At 61.7% G+C, this 23626-nt stretch overlaps 3 protein-coding genes across 3 annotated transcripts in view; 1 reads left to right on the forward strand and 2 right to left on the reverse strand.

Annotated features, from left to right (window-relative positions):
* SIK2 (salt inducible kinase 2) overlaps positions 1–23626 on the forward strand; it is a 244066-nt gene that overhangs the window by 24149 nt on the left and 196291 nt on the right. The window lies entirely within an intron of this gene.
* Positions 387–10772, reverse strand: ABCG4 (ATP binding cassette subfamily G member 4). The gene is made up of 14 exons (XM_059867236.1): positions 10539–10772; positions 8255–8372; positions 8050–8182; positions 7789–7839; positions 7506–7651; positions 7132–7255; positions 6813–6927; positions 6523–6659; positions 6343–6441; positions 6039–6207; positions 5445–5545; positions 5153–5311; positions 4917–5035; positions 387–4834 (listed from the first exon to the last, which is right to left on the reverse strand). The coding sequence occupies exons 1-14, from the start codon at positions 10765–10767 to the stop codon at positions 4609–4611; spliced, it is 1926 nt and encodes a 641-aa protein (XP_059723219.1). The 5' UTR covers positions 10768–10772; the 3' UTR covers positions 387–4608.
* Positions 16852–22814, reverse strand: HINFP (histone H4 transcription factor). The gene is made up of 9 exons (XM_059867203.1): positions 22539–22814; positions 21519–21745; positions 20500–20611; positions 19886–20038; positions 19311–19388; positions 19083–19203; positions 18852–18990; positions 18608–18732; positions 16852–18056 (listed from the first exon to the last, which is right to left on the reverse strand). Exons 1-9 carry the CDS (start codon positions 22705–22707, stop codon positions 17558–17560), a joined length of 1623 nt encoding a protein of 540 aa, XP_059723186.1. The 5' UTR covers positions 22708–22814; the 3' UTR covers positions 16852–17557.

Below are 23626 nucleotides of genomic sequence, written 5' to 3' on the forward strand. Positions count from 1 at the left end.
TGTCCTCTGGACACATCTGGCGGCTCTGCATCCCCAGCTGCTGCCCGGCTGTGCAACCGGAGCCTCTAAGGACGCGTTCTGCTGCGGAGAGGATCCCTCCCCAGCGGGGGAAGGAGCGCGGGGCTGGCTGTGCCTGTTTACACACACAAGCACGCACACCTGTACCTGCCCTCTCGCTGCCGGCAGAGCCGCTCTGACCACCCAGCAAGTGACAGCTGTGCCACCGGGGCCACACACACTCTTCTCAGTCCCTGGATGCTGTCCCGGGAAGTGCCAGCCCACCCAGGGGTGCTGGGACTGGGGGAGTCACACCTGCATATTTGCACCCCAAGCACATCCCACTCGTGCCCTCGAGGCTCTCAGGAAAGGGAGACATCCAGGCAGTACACTATAAATATAAGTTTTATTGATGTGTGAAATCCAACAAGTACAGCTGGCATCTCGGAAACACCAACACAAACCAAAGCATCTCCTCCTGCCCAACAGCTCCCGGGACCCTCTGGGCACTGGTGAGCAGCAAGCTGGCACCTGGCACCCCGTCCCTGCGGGGCACTTACCTGCGTGTGCAGCCCAGCCTGGAGAGCCCAGGGCCTCACCTCCACCCTGCCTGGTTCCTGCCAGGCTGCAGCTGTGGGCAGCAGTGCCCTGCTCCTGCTTCACAGCCTCCTCCCAGCAAGCAGAAAGACCTGGGCAAATACCCCCGGAGCAGCTGCCACAACAGAGCTGTGCCAGCAGCCTCCCTCGGCCTTTGAGCTGGTACCTGCACCTCATTTTGGCAGGCTGTCCCAGGAGGGAAGCAGCTCACACCTGTGGTGGTGTGGAAATGTGAGTTTCAATGCCTGCACTTCTCTGTGTGGTGTCCCCCTGGATCACACGTGCCCCTCACTGTCCAGCCTCATGTCCTGACATGGCAAAGCTGGAAAAGCACAGGGTCCAGTGGCAGGGACACACACGGGCTGCCCGTGGCAGAGGGACAGGACGAATGGTGTCCACACACAGTGAGAAGGAAACACTGTTTTATTGCCTGATTTGGGAGAGGGGTGAAACCCTGGGAGAAGCCCCATCCCCTCCCTGTTCTAGCCCAGTCTCCCCTCCAGCAAACCCCAGCCAGGTGATGAAGCATTTGCTCTTCTTGTGCGTGTGACAAAGGTGGCCTGGACATGCATGGAGGTGAGTGGCCATGCCCCTGCCTGCCTGCCTGCCATCAGAGCACCCGTGAGAGGCAGAACCTGACACAGCCATGGGCCAAAGGGGCTGCAGCAGTTTTTGGTGGGTTGAGGCTCAGCTGGTGTTCCCAGAGAGCCAGAGCCACAGCTTGAACCCCACCCTCATCCACTCAAAGTGCATCACAAGGGAAGGCAGGGGCAGGAGAGGAGAGGAGGTGTGGGGGAAGAAGCCTGCTCTCCTCCATCACACTCCTCGTGATTATCCGGACGCGTTCTCTCGTGGCATTCCTGCAGCCAGGAGCACCCACAGCTCCGCTTCCCTGCTCTGATAAAGTGCATCCTTGCTGCTTCCCTAGGGGCCCCCTGGAGCAGGACGGCTGCACCCCATCCCCCTGCCATGCCTGGGCAGAGAAAACCCCTCCTGCCCAGCTCCTGCAGGGCAGAGACCACCCAGGCAATAAAACCCGGGGTGCTCAGCCCAGCCCCGCCAGCCTGGGGGCTCAGTGCAAATGTTCTCCTCCTCCTCACCTTTCCCTGCACCTTCCACCATCTCTGGGGCTGTCCTTGAAGCCAAGGAAAGGACAGTGGCACCTTGGCTGAGCTCTTCAGGCAGCACCGAGGGTTCCTTTGCCCTGTGCCACATCCCTCACTCATCAGCTCCTTCATACCCACACATTCACTTGTGTCCTGCTGCCCTGGGGTCTGCCCCATCACACCCACTCCCCAGAGCCCTTGCCCAGCTCGGGGACAGCCATCCTGCAGCTCCAGGCTTTGTCCTGGCCCTCTGCCCCGCAGTGGCCACACACCTGGTGAGCTGGGACACTGCAGCTCACGGGCACAGGGGACACAGGCTGTGCTGAGCCCTCCTGGACACCCCGGGGTGCTGCCAGCTGCCCCATCCCAGGCAGGCTGGGCCCAGCAGTGGGAGCCACCTGCCCTGGCAGTGCTGCCCCGAGCTGGGGACACCTGTGCCATGGGGTTTGTGCAAGCAGCAGAGCCTGGTCAGCAAAGCCCTCCCTGTGCATGGGGGACACGGCCAGGACACTGGTGCCTGCTGGTAGCCCCTTTGCACCACACATGAGTCCATCTTGTCCTGGTCCTCCTGGGAGCCGTGGTGGCCCTGGCTGTGATGGCACAGGGCTGTCCAGGTGCACTGGGGACAGCAGCACCCCCAGGGTGCAGAAGACAGGACCCACCACGAGAGCCCCAAATGCCAGGGGAGAAGCAGGAGCTGTGCAAAGCTGCCCCACTGACACCTCCTGCATCTTGGGATCCACCCAGGGAAAAGCCTCAGCCCAGCAGAGCACAGACTAGCCCCAGCCCAAGAGCAGGACAGGAGCAGGGCGTCAGTCCCATCAGCTCCAGGGACAAGGAGATGGACAAGGGTGACAGCCCCACATCCCCCAGCTCCCTGCTCATCCGTGCACCTTGAGACAGAGCAGGCACAGGGACTGTCCCCCACTCCTCCGTGCCCCTGTGGCTGTGGTTGGCAGCACTGCAGCCCTGCAGCTGGCACAACTCCACTGCAGAGCGCAGCACTGCAGGAAGATCCAGGAGCAGAGGGGAATTTTGTAAGGGACAGTGAAAAGTCAGACCACAGCCCCTGGGGATAACTCCAAGCTCAGTGTGGAAAGTGCAGCAGGGTGGGTCCTGCTTCCAGACCCTTTGTGCAGGAGAGCCCCAGGGCCAAACATTCCTCGATGCCCTCCAGGCAGGGGAAACTCAGCTTTGCTGAGTGCCAGCATCAGTGTCAGGCCAGCCAGACTCTGCTGTGCAGCCCCAGCCCAAGCCAGCAAAACCAAAGATCAGTCTCCAGGATTCTGCTGGAATCTGGCATTTGCCCTGCAGTCCCTGGCTGCTCAGAGTGCCAGGAGCAGGATCCCCAGGCTGACCAGAACCAGGGCCAGCCTGCCAGGGTGGGGCAGGGCTGCCTCCCCCACGTCCATGCTTGCCGAAAACCCGCGGGTTCCCACAGCTGTGGGTGCCACGTGCAGCCCGGTGCCAGCAGTGCCAGCACACCCACGGAGCCTGTGCTGTGCAGGAGAGCAGGGTGCTGTGTTCCCAGCACAGCAGCATGTGCAGATGTCCCACCAGCTCTGGGCTCAGCTCAGTTCCTCTGGAGAGCCAGCAAGGTGCTGAATTGCCTTCCCTCTGCAGGGTGTGCGAGTTTGGAGCAGCCACCAGAGACAGCAAAAGGGACCTTCGGGTACCAGTCACTAAGTGCAAAGGCCTTTCCAGTGTCCGTGTCACCCACTGCAAACAAACCAGTCTGGGATCTCACCTGGTTTCCAGTTCAGGCACTGCTGGGACCCCCTTCTGCACAGTGTCACCCTGGGGGTTGGCACTGTGACAGGCCGGGTGTCCTTGGTGTCCCCTCCTGCACAGTCGGTGCTGAGCGAGGCTCGTCCGCCCTGTCCTGCTGAGACAGCCCCGGTGGAGCTGGGGGAGAGAGGTTGCAGGGGAAGGGCTCAGGGCCAGCTCTCCTTCTGCAGCAGAGCCTCCAGTGATGACACAGCTGAGCCCAGCCCTGTTTTTCAGCCTCCTGGCACGGGCAGGGTGTGGGAACCCAAATCCTCCTTGCTCCGTGCAAGGGACCAGTCACTTCTCTCCGCGTTGAATTGGTTCAGACCCTCCTGTCTCAGACCCCAGGGACAACAGGGACTGAATGTGAGACTCCCTAAGGTCTGAGAGCACTCTCCTGCTCCCACAGACCCTGGTTTGAAGATCCCATCTCTGAGGATGATGTCCCAGCAGGAGCCTGAGACAGAGCCCCAAGTCCTTCTCTGCCTGTTTGCTCCCTTTGCTGAAGACTGAGATGCAGTGGGGCTTGTGGGGAAAAAAGAAAAGAAAAAGGAAAAAAAAGAAGGAGGGTTTGCACAGAAAGGAAGGGGGGGATGCAGCAATCTCTGTGGCTACAGCGACAGGAAACTCAAGCCTTGTGCAATTCCACCTATGGCATCTTGGGGCTCTTCTCAGCACTGACTCACACGCTGCTGGCCAGGACGAGGAACGGGGCCACGGCTGCCCTTCCAACTCTACAGCTCTCTCCTCCCAGCAGAGCCCCAGCTGCTGCTCCCCTGCACGGAGCAGGCTCCTCCCAGCCATGCTGGGCCCAAACCACCTGGGCTGGACTGTCCCTGCGGTCCCCAGGGCAGCGCCAGGCAGGGACAACAAGAGGGGACCCAAGCTCTGAGGGGCTCGTCAGTCCTGGGGGGGAGAGTGGCACATGCCAGGGCTGTACAAAACGTTTTGCAATGAAGTGTGTGGAAAGGTTAAAACAGTTCCGAGATGTCTCAAAACCCTTCTCGACTGAGCCAGGCCTGGCTGGCACCTCCCAGTGCCTCCGCCACGGTCCGGGACCTGCAGGAGCACCGTGTCCATCTGCAGAACATCTCTCACAGCAGGCCAGGCCCGGGAACGGCACCGGGGCCCCACGGCCCCTTTATCTCTCAGATTTGACCTTGTACCTGAGCACCAGGTAAGCCAGGAGCCGCAGGATGACAAAGAAGATGCCCAGGATGAGGAAGTCCAGGTAGAGCTTGGCCTCCTCCACATCCAGCTCCTGCAGGATCTTGATGGGCTTTTGGAAAGGGCAGAAGTCCTCGAGGCACTCCAGGTCCTCGCGCTCCATGGCGTAGATGGTGAGGATGACCCCCTCGAAGCCATACCTAGGGCAAAGCATACCTGAGGGTCACCAGGGTCACCAGGGGAGCCCAGGACAGGAAGCTCTGGCCAGAGCTGGGGCCCCACCTGACGTAGGAGACGTAGGAGCTCCACTGCAGGTAGGTGGGGATGGTTTTGAAGCTGACAAAGAAGCCCGAGAAGAGCAGCACGGGGATGGCAGTGACGGGTCCCACAAAGGTGGCCACCTGGGGAGCAGAGGCCACTGGGGGTCACGGCCCTGCCCACCCGTGGGCAGCACTTCACCCCAAACCATCATGGGGCCCCTTGCATCTCTCCACGGAAGAGGCAAAGCCCCTGCAGACCTGCAGGGAGGTGGAAGCAGCTCCGATGAGAAGCCCGAGGGACTGGGCCACCAGGGCGGTGGCGGTGGCCAGGGCGGAGAAGAGCAGGAAGCGGGTGGCCTCGGGGGGCTGGCCCGTCATCCAGTACACGATGCTGCAGTAGGCGATGGGGCAGATCACCTGCACGGGGACAGACACAGCCCTGCTGGGCCCCGCGGCCACCCCCACCCCGCTGGGGCACCGGGGAGGGGCTGGCTGTGCCAAGGGGGGCACATCAGCATTGGGGTGGTGAGGGAATGCACGGAGAGCTCACCTGGAAGGGCACGTCTGCTGTGGTCTTTGCCAGGTAATAGGCTTTGAGGCTGTACCAGTAGTTGAGGTGTTCCCTCAGGAATACGGTCATCTCCTGGGGGACTGCAGGGAAACAGGGAGTGAGCAGCCAGCAATTCCTGCTCTGGGGTGCTCCAGCCCCTCTCACACCCACCCTGCAGGTGGGATGCAACAGGTAACCCTCTGCTTGCATCATGAGAGGGTGCCCAAACCTTCACTGGGGAAAAAAAACTATCAGTGGCTGATAGGGGGAATTTCGATGTGGAAAATTAGCTTGGGTGGGGCTTTTTACAGATTTACACACCTTTTCTCAGATTAAAAAAACATTAAAACTCCAGCATTCTGCTTTGAGCCAACAGAGGTCAAGTAGCCAGAGTATGGCCAAATAAAGGGCAAAACTGCAATACAGGCAAACACAAGGCTTTCCCCTGTTTAATTTTTTTCTCTCTTATTTTCCCTCTTTTGCCTGATCCCTCTGACTCCCCACACCCTGCCCAGCACACCCACACTGCCACGCAGCTGGAGCACCCCAGCAGCTGGGAGCAGCGAGGGGATTTTGGGGCAGGGAGCTCCTTACAGGTGAGGATGGTGGGCATGAGGGCAGCGAACATGAGGAAGAGCATGGAGAAGAAGAGGAAGCCGGTGTTGTTGAAGACCTTGCCCGCGTCGTTGCCGATGTGCAGGTAGAGCAGCCCGATGAGCACCCCGATGCAGATGTGGGACATGAAGCGCAGGTGGGTCAGCACCTGCGGGCACAGGGGGGCTCAGCAAGGCAGGGCTGCACCCCAAAAACATCCCAAGGCAGCAGAGGACAGCCCATGGAGCTCCCTGTCGCTGCCAGCCCCCAAAGAGCCCAACCCCGAGCCCTGGCCCGGCCTCACCGTGTCCCTTAGGATGCAGATGAAGGTTCTCTTGAAGAGGATGCAGAACTGAGTTGAGGTGCTGGTGGCAAATGTGTGGCTCTCGATGTGATCCACCTCCTGCAAGAGCACAGGGACGTGGGTCAGCTTCACACCGAGGGGCCCCTGCTGGCACAGGGGGCTCCTCTGAGCCCCACTCACCGTCCCACACGTTGGGCACGATGAATCTGCCTTGTCAGGGCTGCTCTTCTTCTCAGCCATGGTGCACATGCCGTTCTGGACAGCACGGAACAGGACGGGGTTGAGGTCCCCGTACTCCCCTGAGGCCACCTCAATGACTGTGGAGGAGGACAGGACCCCTGAGAGGTGCTGTGCCAACCAGCACCTAGCAGGAAGGGCACAGGCAACTCCCTTGGGCAACCCGGGCAGCCCCCAGGGCCTGGGCACTGGGTTTGGAGCTCGCCACCCTCTGCTGGGGTGGGGGCACTCACTGAAGTCAGCGGGGTTGTGGTACGTGGGGCAGTGGAGGCCAAGGCCCTTCAGGTAGGGGATGAGGTTGGTCACGACGCCCTTGAAGATGCACTGGCCCTGGCTCAGGATGTAGAGCTGCAAGAGAAAACCAGGATGTGGCAGGTGCAGGGCAGCCAGGGCACTGTCACCCACCCTGCCCACCTCCCTGGCCCAGGGTGACACAGGCCACCCTTGCCAGACCCCAGCCACACAAGCCCCAGGACAAATGCCTGCAGCCCACCCCTCCCATGGCCTCTCTCCTGGCTCTTGGGGCCAGAGGGATGCTGTCCCAGGCCAAACCTTGTCAAACATCTCGAAGAGCTTGGCGCTGGGCTGGTGGATGGTGCAGATGATGGTGCGCCCACCCTGAGCCAGGGAGCGCATCAGGGACACCACCTGGAAGCAGGAGGCACTGTCCAGACCACTGTGGCCACGCAGGAGAGGGTGGAGGAGAGAGAGACAGCAGAGAGAGAAGGGGAGAGGTGAGAGGGGGACAAGAACATCCTAAAGATGCCCCCCCCTTGTGGGCACCCTCCCCTCAGATCCATGCAGGAGAGCATCAGCCCCAGGGGCACGGCCCCATCCTGTGCCCAGGTGGGCACCAGAGGGCACTGGCCATGCCAGCAGGGGCAGCCCAGCTGGGCAGGCAGGGCTGGGAGCCCCTGTGGGCTCACCTGGTGGGCTCATCGAAGAACATGACGGGTGGGTTGTTGACCAGCTCCAGGGCGATGGCCAGGCGCTTGCGCTGCCCCCCCGACAGGGAGCTGGTGCGGGTGTAGGAGCACTCCAGCAGCCCCAGGGCCGTCAGGATCTCGTTCACCTGTCACACAGCCAAGGGTTTCCATGGGCTTTCAACCCAGCCCCGCACCCTCCCTTCACCCTTGCCATCCCCTGCTCCCCTTGTCCCCATCCTGGGGAGAGCTGAGGGGGTCTGGGCCCACCCTCCTCAGCCCTTACCAGCTCCTTCTTCACCTCCTGCTTCTCGCTCAGCTTCAGGTTAGCCGAGACCTGCAGGGAGAGGATGGCCATGGAGACAGGACTGTCAGATGTAGGGAACAGAGCTGGCTGCACCATGGCTCCAGCCCTGTCTGCTCAGCACGGAGGGAGCACGCACAGCAGGATTTTGTTCCCACATCCCAGAGCCCTTGGAAATGCCCAATGCCAGAGCGGGCTCAGTGCCCACAAGGAGACAGCCCACGGGATGTCCCCAGAGCTCACCATCATGGCCTCGAGCACAGTGAGGTGTGGCAGCAGCATGTCATCCTGCATGATGTAGCAGGACATCTTGCGGAAGGTGCGCAGGTCCCGCGGCCGCCCGTTCACCAGGATCTGCCCCTTCATGCCAGTCTCCCTGCAGGAAGGAGGGGTGGGGGATCCAGCACAGCCCTGCACCCCCAGCCCCTCTGGGCCCCCCCAGGCTCACCTGTAGCCAGCCAGGATGTTCATTAGTGTGGATTTCCCAGCTCCCGAGGGGCCCATGATGCCAATGAGCTCCTGCTGGCAGAACTTCCCTGACAGGCATTTGAGGAGAGTCTTGTACCCTGCAGGGAGAGAGCAGCTGGGGTTTGGCCTCCCAGGGCAGCGGTGCTGCAGGCACTGCCGTGCCAGCCCAGCTCCTGGGGCACCTCAGGACCTCTGTGTGCCATGCCAGGGGCTGCGTGTGCTCCATCAGCACCCCCAGGGCTATGGCCACAGCAGCTGCCACCTCCAGCACGATCCCTGCCCCTGGTCCTTGGCTGATCCCACGGATTCCCAGCGCTGAAGAAGCTCCTGACCTGGATCACAGCAAAGAGCAGGGAAATCCCCGGGTCAGGCCACAGAGCTGCTGAGGGAGATTACCAGGCAGCTCCTGGGCCTGTCTTCACATGCTGATCCCGAAGGCCAGGGGGAAGGGCCAGCGCCGAGCAGGGCAGCAGGGGGCAGGCAGAATTCCCGATCCGGCTGTTGCCTTCATTGGCATTCACGCTGTGGCACCCGGCAGCAGCCGCTGCTAATCAGACCTGGAATTATCTCTGCTTTAAACGCGGCTGATTAGCATTTTCTGGCAGAAGGAACATGATGTGTCGGGAGTAAGGAACAAGCACAGCCTCAGGCTCTCAGGAGCTGCCCCTGAAATGGAGCCCTGGCTGGACAGGAATTGGTTTTGGGGGTGATAACCCCATGGAGCGAGCCTGAGCATCCCTCTGATGGAACTGTGTCCCCTCTGTGCCCCACGGGGACAGCCGCTGTGGGGCAAGGGCAACAAACCCAAGCTGGGCCAAGCCCAGGGACAGAGCAGTGACAGTCCCACCTCGCTGGGAGTCCTGTGGCTTCTCCATCCCCCGGGAAGGTCATCCAGCCCCCCGTTCCTCCTCCGTATGCCTCGGGGTCAGGACCCCGCAGCAGGAGAGGGTCCCGCGGGCAGAGGGGCTGCCAGGGGAGGGCGGGGGGCTGCGCAGGGTGGCCAGGGGCGAGCAGGGCCAGCAGCACCCCCCCGGCAGCGCGCACGGCTCCGCACCGCGCATGCTGCTCACGTCGGCGCCACTGCAGCTTGCGCAGCGGTTACTCACGTTCATTGACTGCCAGTAACCTCCTGCTCGGCACAGCGGGCCAGCCGGGGCTGGGGGCTGTGGCCAAAGCCACCGCCACCCCCGCCAGCCCCGCCAGTCCTGCCTGAGCGAGGGGAGAAAAGCCCCCCTCGCACCGCCATCCCAGGGACCCCGCGACCCCTGGGCTTGCTCCCACCTGGCCCAGCTGCCCGAGCCTGCCCCCCTCCCTCCCTCCCTCCCTGCAGGGCACTGGCCCGCTGGCAAGCAGCCGGTTCCCTCCTGGGTGCTACAGCACAATCCGCCCTGGCGAGCCCGCGGCTGTGCCATGGATCCTTCTGGGATGCTTCCTCAGCATCCCGGGTAAACAGGGAGGCATCTTCCCGGCAGGTGTCAGGGCTGCTCCCGGGGTGTTTCAGAGCCTCGGATTCCCGAGCTGCACAGCCTGGGGACGGGGCAGAGCCCCTCGGGCACTCCTGGCTGGCAGAGCCCCTCACCAAGCCCTGTGATCCCGGTCCCCGCTCGTCCCTGCCTGCCTTCAGCTTCTACAGATCAGCTCACCCTCCATCTTATCGGGCTGCCTGATTGGCATCCCATTAACTGAGAGCGCTAATTAAAGCAGACTACCACCCACCAGCCGCCATCTGCCTCCCCTCTCCCCTCCCTGAGCTCTCGGCCAGAGTCTCACCCAGGGAAGGGGGCCACGGCCTGGGCTGCCCAGGGAGAGGAAATCCCCCACAAACCACACCTTCTCCTTGCCAGGCTCGGAGCTGAGCCACTCCTGGGTGTCCTGCTGCATCCCACACAGCCATCACACCCCAAAAAGCAGTGCTGGGGACACCCATCCCATCCATCATACCCCGAACAGCAGTGCTAGAGAAACCCTCCCCACCCCATCCCATCGCATCCCACCCCTCCCGGCTGGCCCAGGGTGTCTGCCCAGGCCAGAGGTTTCCCTGGAGTGCTCTCTGCCTTCCCCTGGCATTGCCCAGCACAGGCAGGCAGCAGCTGCTGCGGGACACGAGCCTTTGCCTCCTCCTCCCAGAGCAAACACCGAGGCACAAAGAGCCCCTGGCACTCGGACAGAGCAGGGTGAGGTCATGGCATGCAGGACGGGAACGGGGTGGGAGAGCCCTGCAGGTCCCCTCCCCTCCCTGCCCTTCCCCACCCGCCAGCTCCTACCTCTCTTCCTCCACCAGGACCCCTCCCGCACGGAGTAGGACAGGTCGATGAACTCGATGTTGACGGCCGAGCGCTTCGGGAGGTGGGAAAACCTCTGGGCCTCTGTGATGTGGTTCTCCACCTTCTTCAAGTGGGTGGTGAGCAGCGGGGCGTCGGGAGGGCCGGCGTGGCACACCGTGTCCTCCAGGGCGATGGAGACGCAGGCGGGATCCATGCCCTTCTCCGCCATCCCGCCGCTCTGTGGGGAGCGCACGGGGATGGGCTCGCAGCGGGCTCCCTCTTCCAGGCACTGCAGGGACCAGCCCACAGCGAGTCCTGTCCCTGCTGCTCCTGCTGGCTCCGGGCCTCGCTGTCCCCTCCGCCCAGCTGGGGCCAGCAGCCACATCTGGCTGCGAGATGGAGCCGGCCGAGCCTGCGCCCAGGGGCTCAGGGCGAGGAGCAGCAGGATTTTGTTCAGCTCCTCAGTCAATAATTCATGCATCTCCTGCAGCTCGGTCGGGCTCTGCTGCTGAAGCTGCTCCCCCAGCCCCGGGGACCCTGTCCCGGTCCCACCTGTCCCGTGGGTGCAGGATGGGAGGTGGGAGAGCTGATGTCCTGCCCTGTGCCTGGATGTCCCCAAGGACTCACCAGGAACCGGCCCTGCCCTGGCCTTGGGGAGCACAGGTATGAAATCCTGAACAGCTGGTTCGGGACAGGATGATCCCAGCTGGTTTCCTGGACAAAGCACGCCATGCTCCTGGGGCAGAGCACTCCTGGGTGCATCAGACCCTCAGACAGTGCCTGGGGTCCCCCTGGGCTTGCTGGGAGAGCCTTAACAGAACAGGGAGGGGGCCCTGCTGCTGCCATTCCTTCTCTGCCTTCCTCGGCTCGTCATTTCACCTTCCGGGCTCTTCCAGCACAGCCTCCGAGGCCAGGCCAGCGCCGAGCTGGGGCCATGACGCTGATACACCTGCCCCAGCCCTGCCCTGCCCGCAGTGCTCCACAGCCGGCTGCAGCACGGCCGAGCTCCGCGGGTCTCCGCTCGGCTCGGGGGCTCTGCGGGGCTGGGGGATGCTGAGCGGGCAGGGTGGGGAGCGCGGCTCTCCGAGGCTGCCAGGGGGTCGGGGATCCCCCCGGCAGCAGGAAAAGGAGCTCGGGCTGTGCCGGAGCGGGCTGTGCCCTGCACCCGTCTCGCCTCCCAGCCTGGGGTCTCAGCGCCTCTCTAACCTACATTCAGCGGGGCTGCGGGCAGCGGCTCGCTGCGGCTGCAGCGCACACACGCGGCCCCTGCGAGGGGCGCCGGCAGCTGGGGGAGATCCCCCCAGCCCAGCCCTGCTGCAGGCAGACCCCGCTCAGGGCTGGAAGGAAGCCAGCCCAGCCCCGGGGAAGGAGGGGTGGGGGCTCCCAGCCCGCGGGTCCCCTCCCAACACCAGCGGGGTGCAGGAACGGGGGGTTCGGGGGTGCTGGTGGGGGGCAGCGGGCTCGAAGCGCCCTCGGGCTCACCTTGACTCCTCCGGCTGGGCGTTCACGAAGCGCTAAATCCTGCAAGCGGCTCTCCGCGGCTTAGTCCAGCCCCGAGGCGCGGGGTGGGGACGGGAAGGCTTTGCCCGAGGATGCTCTTCCTTCATCCCCGCTCCCCGCCGGCCCCCTCCATCCCCAGTCCCCCCCTCCAGGCCCCGGGGAGGCTCCCGGCTCTCCCGCAGGCTCACCTGGCAGGGTGCGGGGCGGCGGCTCCGCTCCCGCAGCGCCCCCGCCTCGCCTCCTCCGCAGACAAAGGGGCGATGCCCGGGGGGCCCGGCCGGGCGGGGGGCGGCTCGGTTCGGCTCGGTTCGGCTCGGTTCGGCGCGGCTGCGGTGCTCAGCGGCGGGAGCCGGGCTGGGCGCTGCCCCCGCGGGTGCCCGGCCCGGGTCTCCTCCCCATCCCTCCGCGGGGCTGGGTGGGCAGGGCGGGCGGGGGGCGCTCCGGCCCCGGCCCTGCAGTGGCTAGCAGAAGCCCCGCAGTGGCTAGCGGTAGCTCCGCAGTGGCCAGCAGCCCCCCGGGCCGGGCTGCTCGGGGGCGCCCCTCTCCGCCAGCCCCGTGGCCGGTGCTGCCGGGCGGGGAGCAGGATGGGCGGCAGGATGGATGGATGGGCTGCCCGGGCGGGCAGCGCTGCCAGGCAGCGAAAAATCCTCTTAAAGGGACCGGCCCTATTTCCTCTCGCCGCCTGCCAGCAGGCCCTGAGCATCCCTGAGCACACGGCCGGGGTTTGCCAGCCCTGCCTCCGCACCCCCTGCACCCCAGGGCTGCCTCTGGGGCACAGCCCCCGCACTGCCCCCTCAGCCCAAACCCCCTGAGGGAGCCCAACACACCCTAAAGCTGCTCCTGCCCCCCTCAGCCCAGCACAGACCCCTGTGCAGAGCCCCCAGCACGGGCACGGTGGGCACCAGGGCTGCCATGGCTTGGCACAGCCAGAGGGGTGACAGCTGCTCACAGAGGGTGGTGGCAGGGGGTGTCCCTCCGGGGTTTTACCCCCAGCAGACCCTCCCTGGTGCAGCTCATCCTGCAGGATCCCCCTGCACCTCCCCAGCACCACGCCTGGCTCCCTCCTCGCTGTTACTCACACCTCTCACCCACCACAGCAGTTAAACACCAGAGACATATGGAAATGAGTGGCACCAGCAAGAGTATTAATTAAAAAACCATCTGTTGAGCCAAGGAGAGCTTTCCCCACCCCCTGCCAGCTTAGGGCTGGGACAGAGCTCAGGGCAGGATCCAGGCAGGGGACACCAGGGGAGGGCACGAGGAGTTATCCATGGAGCCAAGCTCCTGTGGAGGTCTTAAGCCATCCTGTCCTGGAGCAAAAGGCACTTGGGACTCGCCCAGTTCTCTCTGCCTCCCAGCCCTGGAGCACTCCCCGTGTGCTGATCCCAGCCCAAGCCTGCTCTGGGCAGTGCCACAGCCTTTCCTCCCTGCAGGGAACGGCCTGGGAATGAAACCCCTAAACCCCTAACCCCCTTTCTGCTCAGCTGGGCCCAAGCTGTGGCCATGAAGCCCCCAGCGGCTGCTGGGGAGTCATTTCAAGGTGGGAGGAAGCAGGGATGTCCCCAGTGCCATGGGGACATTCACATCCCTCTAATCCCCAGCTGGGACCTTCCTAAAGTGGCCTTGTCCATAGCTGTGTCCCCACTCAGGACAGTGACAGGGGAGCCTGTCCTGGTTCTGTCATCTGTGTTCAGGGCTGCAGGGACAGAGCAGGCAGCAGAACCTCTTTGCATGACAGGAAAACCTGTGGGATTCCCTTCCAATATATTTTTAATGACCCCTGGCTGGTCCTCCAGCACCCTCAGCTGTGCCATCACTGGTGCTGCTGACCACCCTCTCCTTCCCTGGGGGAATAAAGCTGCTTCCTAAGGAGCCAGAGATGTCCCCAAGGGACACAAGGCTGTTCCTGGCTGGAGTCACATCTCCCCCTTTGTGGCCCCAAGCTGCTGGGAGGAGAAGCCCCTGTGGAAAGGGGTCTCAGGGCAGGACCACAGACCCCCTGGAAGGAGCAGGAGCAGCAGGCAGTGCATGGAGCAGCCTGTAGGAAAGATTTTCCACCTGGGAGATGAGACCTTTGCCCACTCTGCCCTCCCAGGGAGGCTGCAGGGCAGTTTGGCTCCTCAGCAGTGGGTGCTGCAGCCCTGGCCAGGCTGCTCTGTCCCTGCCATGGGGACAGGAGGCAGATGCCACACTCCTGCTGACCCCAGCGAGCTCAGGGGGCAGCTCCACCTCCCACCTCAGGGCCTGGAATTCCCTGACACGGAGAGATCACAACGTGCAGAACTGAAGGACAGGTATTTTGCACCAGGCACAGGCACAGGGGCTGCCTCCCCCCTAACAGGGGCTCTGAGCCTCCTCTGGGAAGCAGCCAGGAAAATGGATGATGACACCCCTGTCCCCAGGAAACAGTCCCAGATCCCAGCACCTGCTGCTCCCAGAGCATCCCCTGGCCCTGGAGAGTCTGGGATGAGCCACCCTGCAAGAGTGAGCCCAGAACATCTCAGATGGCAGCCTCGGGACAGACAGAGCTCATGGAAGGAGCACAGCAATGGAGACAGTGGTGAAGGGAAGCAGGAGCCAGGGTGGAAGCCTCCCTCAGCACGGGGCCAGTGGCCACAGCCCCGGGTGGCCCAGCTCTACCTGGAAGAACCTGAGGAGAGCAAAGACAGGATTTTGAGCTGTTTGCAGCTCCCATCTCCCAGCGCCAGCCCTCCCCTCAGAGCAGTGACCCTCAGCCGGGCAGTGCCACCCCCAGGGCTCACCGCAGGGCACGTGGCAGTCGCACTCGCAGATGTCACAGCGCTGGAACCAGCGGGGCCAGCCCGACAGCTTGGTGACACAGCCCGAGATCTTGATGCAGCCGCGGTTGGGGGAGGCTCCCAGGTGTGCCTGGCTGCCGCAGGACGAGGAGCACCTGCCCGTGAGGTCCCGCTCGCTGATCTCGATGCGGCCCCGCAGGCAGATCCCTGCGGGGGCAGAGCCCATCACGGGGGGCTCACCTGGAGCCCTCCGGGGCAATGAGGGCTTGGGGACGTGCTGGCACCCGCCCGGGCTACTCACGGAGGCAGGAGGGCTTGGGGCTCCACCGGCCGTCGGACTGGCAGGCGCTGGCGGGGTCCCCCAGCAGCACGAAGCCGGGCCGGCAGCTGTAGCGCACCACGGAGCCCACCCACCAATCGTTCCCGTGCACCACCGAGTTAAAATCCGCCTCGGGCCGCCCGCAGTTCACTGCGGACAGGGATGCAGCCGGGGCTGGCAGGCTGCTGGCCGCGGGGACAGCCGCAGGGGTCACCAGACAGGGCTGTGCGTGTCCCCAGGCTGCTGGAGGCGCTCACACCGAGTGTGGCACAAAGCCCTGCAGCATCCCCAGGGATCCCCCGGCCTTCCCCCGGGTTTACCTCTGCAGAAGGATTTGTAGCCCAGCCAGCAGCAGCTGCCGTTCCCACACTGGCTCCTCTTCAGCTCCTTGTGCCTCCCCTTGCAGCCCCCCAGGCAGATGGGGGCCGTGCCAGACCAGTACGTGTCCAGGTCTCCTGGGGCCACCGGGGACAAGGACACCATCGCCAGCCCTTGCCCAGCCCTCAGAGCCCCACAAAGGTCCATCCCAGCCCTCCCCAACCCTTGCTGTGAGTGCAGCCACTCAGACTTGGCTCCCACATCCCCTGGGCCAAGCCCTGGTCTTGCTCCTTACTGGGCAGGACTGGTGCCAGCACTGGGGCACCCCAAAAACCCCCTCATTCCCCAAGCCCCTGTTACCTTCTGGGTCCTGGCAGGAGGTGAGCGTGGCCAGCACGGTGAGGAAGAGGAAGCCCAGGGCCATCATCTGCCTCCTCCCCTCGCCCCTCCAACCCCAGAGCCCTCTCTGCTCACCCAGGAGAAAGTGAACTTGGTTTGCACACACCCCCCAGGCCCGGGGATGCCGCAGGACGGGGGGAAGGGAGGAGACATTGCCTTTAATGCCAATCCTCTCCCCAGCAGATAATCCCTGGCAGATGACCCTGCCTGAGGCAGTGTTTAAAGGGACACTCGCAGCACCCAGCCCCAAACCCAGCAGCAGCAGCAGCAGCAGGGCCCTGCCAGTGGAGCTGCAAACAGGGCCAGGCTGGCAGTGCTGCGAGTGCAAACCTGGCACGGGGCCCTGCTCTCGAGGGCAGCTCAGCCCAGCCCTGCCAAGGCAGGAGCCAGGCAGGGATGGGAAGGCTGGGCAAGGCAAGTGCCCAGGGATGCTCTGCCTGGAGCAAGGAGCATCCCCCAGCAGCGTGTGCTCTCAGGGACAGCTCCTGCCTCTCCCAGAGGTGCTGGGATCAAGGGGTTTCCCCCAACACCCCGGAATTCCAGCAGCTTTTGCTCAGCTGCTTGAGAGGGAGCAGTGGGGAAAAGTCAGTGCCCAGCCAAGAGCAGCACTGCGTCCCCCATGGCACATCCCCTGCACACACAGGGCAGGGAGGGCACTCCCAGGACCCCAAATTCACAGTCCTAGTCCAGTCACTCAACAAAGGATGAGCTGGCTCTGCTCACTAGCCCAGGCTACTCCCTGTATTCAAACAAGGCCTGAGCAGGCAGCAGAGAGCCCTGGGGGAGGCAGCAGAACTCAGCCCCACAGCAGGAACACGAGTGCCAGAGCTAAACCCGGCCTTGCAGTGCCACCTCTGGGGAGCAGCACACTCCAGTGCCAGCTGCACAGCACCAGGAGAGCCTGGCAGCTCCTCAGTGCCCACCTCCCACCCTGCACCATCCCAGTGCCATCCTCCCAGCACAGCACAGCACGCCTGGCAGGGGTAGGGCTGAGCAGAAAAACACCAGACACTGCTGGGCCTGGCAGCCTGAGGTTTATTTGTCTTGCCAAAGTACACTCTGCCCAACCAGGAGCCCAAACCCCAATGTGGGGAGGACACCCAGGGGATGCCAAAAGCAGCAAGAAGCTCCCACTGTCCCAGTGCTGCACTGGCCTGCAGGGGACAGCAGCTGCAGCACTGTCCTCCCAGAGAGCAGCGCTGGTTATGGGATCAGCGAGGCACACACCACCAGCAGCAGCAGGTGAGACAGGAAATGTGTGCAGAAGTGCTGATGAAGGCATGATGCCCCCTGGAGAAGGCATGGATGGGGCAGGACAGGAATGCCAAGGGCCACACATGTCCCAGGGAACAGGCTTCAGCACCAGAGTGTGCTCCACACACCATCCTGCCTGGGCAACAGGCTCAGAAGGGCACAGCTGGTGACCATTCCACCCTGCCAGGCCTAGGCCAGACCTCCCAGAAGGGTGGGAGAAGCTTGACAGGCCCCAGGCCCCAAAAGGAGGGGGCAGACAGCTCCTTCCAACTCAGATCACTTAATTCACACCTGGGGGATCTGTCCCTCCCCTCTCCCCACACTGACCAGAACCAGCAGCCAGCCAGGCTGGGCTGAAGACAGGCCCAGCCTCTCCCCAAGCACTCCTCCAGCAGCAGATCCCCAGGAGGCTGAAGCTCTCCTGCTGCAGAGGGGCAGCCCCTCACAGGACCTGGATGCCCAGCAGCCCCTCACAGGATCTGGATGCCCAGCTCCTCAGCTGTTTTCTGCAGCCTGTCCATGACGTTCTCCTCCAGCTCCAGAGCTGGGGCTGCTGTGCCCTGCTGCTCTGAGGCTGAGCTGGCCAGCACGTAATAGACAGTCTCACTCTGGCCCTGCTCGTTGGTCCTGCTCACCACACGGATGATGGGGCCGCTGCTGCTGCTGCTGCTGGCTCCTTGCTGTGAGGAGGAGGCAGCTCCTGGGAAGGGGCTGGGTCGTGCTGGCTCAGGGCTGGGAGCAGAGCACAGGGCTGGCAGCACAGGGAGCTCTGATGTGCTGTTCTCTGCTGGGGGCTCCAGAAGGATGCCCTGCAGGCTGCCCTCGCCCTCAGGCAGCACCACGCACTCGCTGGAGCCATCCAGAGCCTCCCCACACTTCTCCCTGTCCTTGAGCAGCTGCTCTGTGAGCTCCACGCTCTCGTAGCGCACCAGCTGCAGCCTCATGTAGCCGTCCTCGTGCTCCCTGTACCTGGGCACAGACAGGACGGGTCAGCCAGGCACACTCCCCTTCCCAGGAGATGGGCAACAGCCAGGGAAAGGGCACAACAGCCAAGGTTCAATCCCCGTGCTGCACAGATGGTGTTTCAGCCTCTACTCCCAAAGGCACACCTGTGTGGCAGCTTCTGAGCTCTGGGCCAGGCTCAATCCCCTCCCCAGCCCATCTCCTTCCACTACTCTGTTTCACTGGGACTATTTCAAGTCCATCCTCTTCCCCTCCCAGCTTTCAGGCTCTGGAAACCCTCTGGAGTTTCCTCCAAAGAAAGCAGAAGCATCTGTCCCAAGACTGATCTCTCTAGAGGGGAACACCTGGACCTGGCCCAGAAGTGTCTCAGCAGAGGCTGCAGTGATGGCACCACTGCCCTGGAGCTGCCAGCCAGCACTGCTCAGATCCCACCGAACATTTACTGCCCACTGGGGAACAGGTCTTGAACACATTTACAGACATCAGAGCCCAGCACTGCCAGCACAACGCAGGATGCACTGGAGAGGAGGCACTGAGGAGCTGAAGGTGAGCAGTACCTGAAGCGAGGATGTCCTGAGGGCCATTTGAACTGGTGCTTCTTCCTGAGGTGCACAGTGAGGTTGTTGCCCCGTGTGAAGCACTTGTCACACACGTGGCACTTGTACCGGGGCTCGGAGTCACCCTGAGGGACACAGAGAGCGACGTCAGCACCTCACCAGGGCGCAGGGAAGGAGACAGAAAGCTCTCTGAGAAGACTGACATGGAGCATCACGAGCAATGCAAGCTCTGCTGCTCTCCCACCTCGTGGACCTTCCTGTAGTGCAGTTTGATGGAGGACAGGGAGCGTGCAGAGAAGCTGCAGGTCTCAAACTCGCAGCGATACGCCGGCACCTCGCTGTGTGTCTCCAGGTGCTTCCGCAGGTCAATGAGGTTCTTGCAGCTGGAAGCACAAGGTGAGGGAACTGAGCTGCAGCACACACACACACAGAGGCCTCTGGGAGGTCTGGGGAGGGGGCCAGCCCTGGCCCTCACCTGTAGTCACAGTAGTCACACTTGAAGGGGCGCTCCTCGCTGTGCCGGAAGCGGATGTGGCTGCGCAGCGAGGAGGGCACCGGGCAGGTCATGTCACACAGGGGGCACTTGTAGTGGTTCACTGGGCCAAAAACGGGGAGAGATGTCAGCCCAGAGAAGGGCAGAGCACACCCAGGAGGCTGAGCTGGGAGCAGGGCCCTTCACTCACTCACTCACTCACTCACTCACCGTGGTTCCTCATGTGGTCGCGGAGCAGCCTCTCGGTGGCGAACCTCTTGGAGCAGTGGGAGCACTGAAACCTCTGCTCTGCACCAGGGGGCAGGGAGGGCACAGGGGAGATCAGGGCAGGAGAACAGCACAGGGAGCAGTGAGGAGAGGTGTTCCAGGGGGCTGGAAACCCTGGTGTGCAGCCCTGGGTCCCTACAGGAGGAACAGCCTCCATCCTGCCTCTGTCAGGAGACACTTCCCAGGGGACACGGCCTCGAGCTGGGCCAGGGGAGGTTCAGGTGGGACTTCAGGAGGAATTTCTTCATGGGAAGGGTGATCAGATGCTGGAAGGGGCTGCCCAGGGAGGTGGGAGAGTCCCTCCCCCTGGCTGGCTGACAAGGTGAGGCTCAATCCCAGGCTGCACTCAATCTCAGAGGTCTTTTCCCATCGAAATGATTCTGTGGCTGCCATCACTCAGCAGCCAAGCCAGGCTGTTCCAAGCACCCCCTGCCCTTGGCTCACAGGGTACAGGCACCTCCAGCCACCCCAACCCCCCAGGCCAGCCCTCCCCAGCCCCTCCCTGGCCCAGGGCTTACGCTCCAGGGCGGTCTGGCGGCGGATGTGGTCGAAGAACTTGGTGTTGTTGGCAAACATCCCCCCACAGGTGGGACAGGCCACCACCTTCTCCTGCGTGTGGCTGCGCAGGTGCTCCCGCAGCTTGCAGCGGCCCTTGAAGCTGCAGTTGCAGTCTGGGGAGGGACAGAACAGCTGAGAGCCCTCCCAAGGGACAGAGCCTCACTGAACAGCAGCTTCCTCGTCCTGTTTGGGCCAGCAAGGCTCCAAAACCCCCGCAGAGCAGGGTGAGATCAGCACAGTGAGATCCCAGTGTGGTACCGGGTCTAGCACAGTACAAACAGTGTGCCCCCCCCCAAGCAGATAAGGCAATTGCACAAACACAGGAGAAATTAATGAAAGCAATAAAAATATAAATAAATCAGCTGTAGCCTTTTCTCCAAGGAACTGATTACACATAAATAGGAAGTTCAGTACTGAGCACTCAGCTGAGGGAACTTCTGCAGGAATATTTCATGGTCAGACCCATGAAATTTGAAAACCTACTTTTGAAGGCCAAGGGGCTCTCTGAAACCTGTTCCCATGTTTGCCACCCAGCCCGAAGCTCTGAGGAGAGGCCCTGCAGGCTCCCACAAACCTTTCCAGCCACAGAGCAGCACGTGGTTCTCCTTCCCTGCTGCCTTGTACTCGGAGCAGAAGCTGTGATCCTCCACGTGCCGGAAGAACCACTCGGGGTTGTCAAACGACCTCTGAGGGGACAAGGACACACAGGGCAGGGTGAGAGAGACCAGAACAAGCCCAGATGCTCCCACAGAGCTCCAGACAGAGCCAGCAGCTGTGCAGCACAGCAGCAGAGATGATATTTTTGTCCCAAAGAGGGGAGAGAATGATGCATCTGACTCCACCTTATCAGAAGGCCAATTAATTACTTCATTATACTATATTATTCTATATTACATTACATCTAAACTGAATCTGCCAAGCACTCAACTGCACAGAACTGCCCAGAATCTCATGATTGTCAGCCCACAGTCCCAACACACACACACACACTTGGCCAAGGAAACAAAACCCCATCACTGTGGGTGAACAATCTCCACACTGCATTCTGCTTTGGCACACCACAGGCACGGCAAATGATAAGACTTGTTTTGATCATTCTCTGAGGTTCAGAGAATGTGAAACCTAGAAATATCCTTGGGAAGGACTGTGCCTTGCTTTTCACTGTGAAGAGAAACGTGGTAACATGTCAGGGTCACATTTTCTGAACAATCCCAATCCCTTCACCAAGATTTCTTCTCCTGGGAAGCTGAGAAGCCTCAGAGAAAAATGAAAACAAGAATTATCTGATTGCTTCTCCTGTGTTTGGCTGCTTTGGAATGTGGTTTGGAGATTGTTTACCAACTGGTCATGGTTTGATTGGTTTCATGGGAATTGTTTTGGCCAATCTCCATCAGCTGTGTTGGACTCTGAGGAGTCAGTCACGAATTTTTTATATTATTCATTCTTGTTAAGCCTTCTGTCTGTATCCTTCTCTTTCTTTGGTATAGTTTTAGACTAGCATTCTGGAATGGAATGGAATAATAAATCAGCCTTCTGGGAACATGGAGTCAGATTCTCTCACCTCCCACCTCCCCTTTCCCAGGGAGCTCTCACCTCGCAGTACTCCCAGAGGCACAGGAAGCTCTCCTGGATCTCAGGGATGATGTTGTGGCTCTGGAAGTCCAGCTGGCAGGGGCTGAGCTCTGCCTGGCTCTGCAGGGCCCTCAGCCCCCACTGCTTCAGCTTGGTGTGGTAGCAGTGGAAGTAGACGTGGCGCACCAGCTCGGCCGGGCTCGCCAGGGAGCAGAAGCCACAGTCCTGCCACAGGCACGTGTACTCCTCTGCAACAGACAGACAGACAGCTGCTCTGGGACAGACAGACAGGCAGGCTGCTGCTCTGAACACACACAATTCCTCTGCAACACAGACAGACAGCTCCTTTGGAACACAGACGACTGCTCCTCTAGAACACACACAATTCCCCTGGACGACAAACTGACAACTGCTCTGGAACTCAAACAAACAAACAAACTGCTTCTCTGCAACACAGAAAGAGAACTGTGCTGGAGCAGACAGACAGCTCCTCTGCAACTCAAACTCTCCTCTGCCCCCCAGAAGCACAACTCGAAGGTCTCTGCAAGCAAATCTGCTCTCCAAGTCACTTCACTCCCAAAGTGCAGCTCAGCTGGTGCAGCTGCACAAACACCACATGTGCTCTCCTGACAGCCAGCCCTGCTTTGCTCAGGGAGAGGAGAACAAAGGCCAGAAGCTTTCCCTGGTCAGAGAATCACAGAGCTGCTTAGGCTGGAGAGTCCCTCCAGGACCATCGAGTCCCAGCTGTGCCCGATGCCCACCTTGTCCCCAGCCCAGAGCTCTCAGTGCCACCTCCAGCCCTTCCTGGGACACCTCCAGGGATGGGCACTCCAAACCTCCCTGGGCAGCCCTACAAGGCCTGACTCTCCTTTCCATGCAGAAATTCCCCCTCATGTCCACGCTGAACATCCCTGGGCACAACTCGAGGACATTTTCCTTGTCCTGTTGTCCCTACGAGCACAGCCCGACCCCCGCTCCTGGCAGGGGCTTGTGCAGAGCCACAAGGGCCCCCCTGAGCCTCCCTTTTCCCCAGTGCCTCACCCAGAGGGTCCAGCTCGGCGTGCTGCTCGCCAGAGCCAGACAGGTGCTGCTGCAGGTGCTGCGCCACATGCGAGCAGAACTCCTCCATCTCCGAGGCCACGAAGGAGCACTGCTGCCACTCGCACTGCAGCACCACGGCCGCCTTACCGCCCGCACGGCCGGGCGGCATGGCCGGGCTGCTGCAGGGCCGCCCGGGGCTGCCGACACCGCCCGGGACCCGCGGGCTCCGGGCAGAGCGGCACCGCCACCCCCGGCCCGCCGCCCGCCTCTGTCCCGCGGGGGGCCCAGCAACGCGACGCACCGCGCGGCCGCCCGCCAATCACAGCGGCCGCCGCCCGCCCGCCCGCCAATCAGCGCGCAGGAACCCGCTGACTGCGCGCGGCAGCCGAGCGGCCCCTCCGGGAAGCAGCGCTGTGACACAAAGGTTCCCAGGCTGTTTGGGGCCGTGGGTAATGGCAGTGTGAGAAACGCCAATCATTGTTTTTAAAATGTTAAAAGTTTAATAGTAATAAAATGGTTATAAAAATAGAAATATAATTAGAGTAATAGAAATTTGGACAATTTGAATTAGGACAATATGAGGCAATAAGAACAAAGAGTTACAGACAGTCCGGGTACCTTTGCTGGGAAAAATAAGCCTGAAAAAGGCCCCACGTTAACAGAGGATTAACCTTAAAAGCAACAGCCTGTTGCACATTCCTACACCTCATCCATGGTGCATCAATTCCATTCCCACGCAGGATTCTGTCTGGGCAGGGCCAGCTCCTTCCTCTCAATCCTGACAGCATCATCCGACCTGAGCAAGGCAGGAAGAAGTTAGTTTCTTCTGATAATGGGGCAATAAATTCTTTTTCTCTGAAAGATTCAGGTGTCCTGTGGCTGCTATCTAGATGCGAGTCCTGTCTTTAAAAAAGTATCCAACACAGCACAGTTTCTATTTTAACCTTATGTTATAGCCTAAAACTACATTTAACACACTGCTTAAGAGAATTAACACAGCATCACTTTCTAACACAACACATGTAATTTCATTTGAATATTTGTGAAAAGCCAATCATAAAATACACTTTTTTTTATTGTTTACATTT

Source organism: Haemorhous mexicanus, chromosome 24 (assembly GCF_027477595.1).
Source record: "Haemorhous mexicanus isolate bHaeMex1 chromosome 24, bHaeMex1.pri, whole genome shotgun sequence".
NCBI lineage: Eukaryota > Metazoa > Chordata > Aves > Passeriformes > Fringillidae > Haemorhous > Haemorhous mexicanus.

Coding starts and splice junctions, on each gene's coding strand:
- ABCG4 (XM_059867236.1), bottom strand. CDS start 10,767: ATGGCGGAGAAGGGCATGGATCCCGCCTGCGTCTCCATCGCCCTGGAG. Junction 6,928..7,131: donor TCTTCGAGATGTTTGACAAG/GTTTGGCCTGGG, acceptor TTTCTCTTGCAG/CTCTACATCCTGAGCCAGGG. Junction 6,208..6,342: donor TCTGCATCCTAAGGGACACG/GTGAGGCCGGGC, acceptor CTGTGCCCGCAG/GTGCTGACCCACCTGCGCTT.
- HINFP (XM_059867203.1), bottom strand. CDS start 22,707: ATGCCGCCCGGCCGTGCGGGCGGTAAGGCGGCCGTGGTGCTGCAGTGC. Junction 21,746..22,538: donor CGCCGAGCTGGACCCTCTGG/GTGAGGCACTGG, acceptor TGTCTGTTGCAG/AGGAGTACACGTGCCTGTGG. Junction 18,057..18,607: donor TCAGGACATCCTCGCTTCAG/GTACTGCTCACC, acceptor GTCTGTGCCCAG/GTACAGGGAGCACGAGGACG.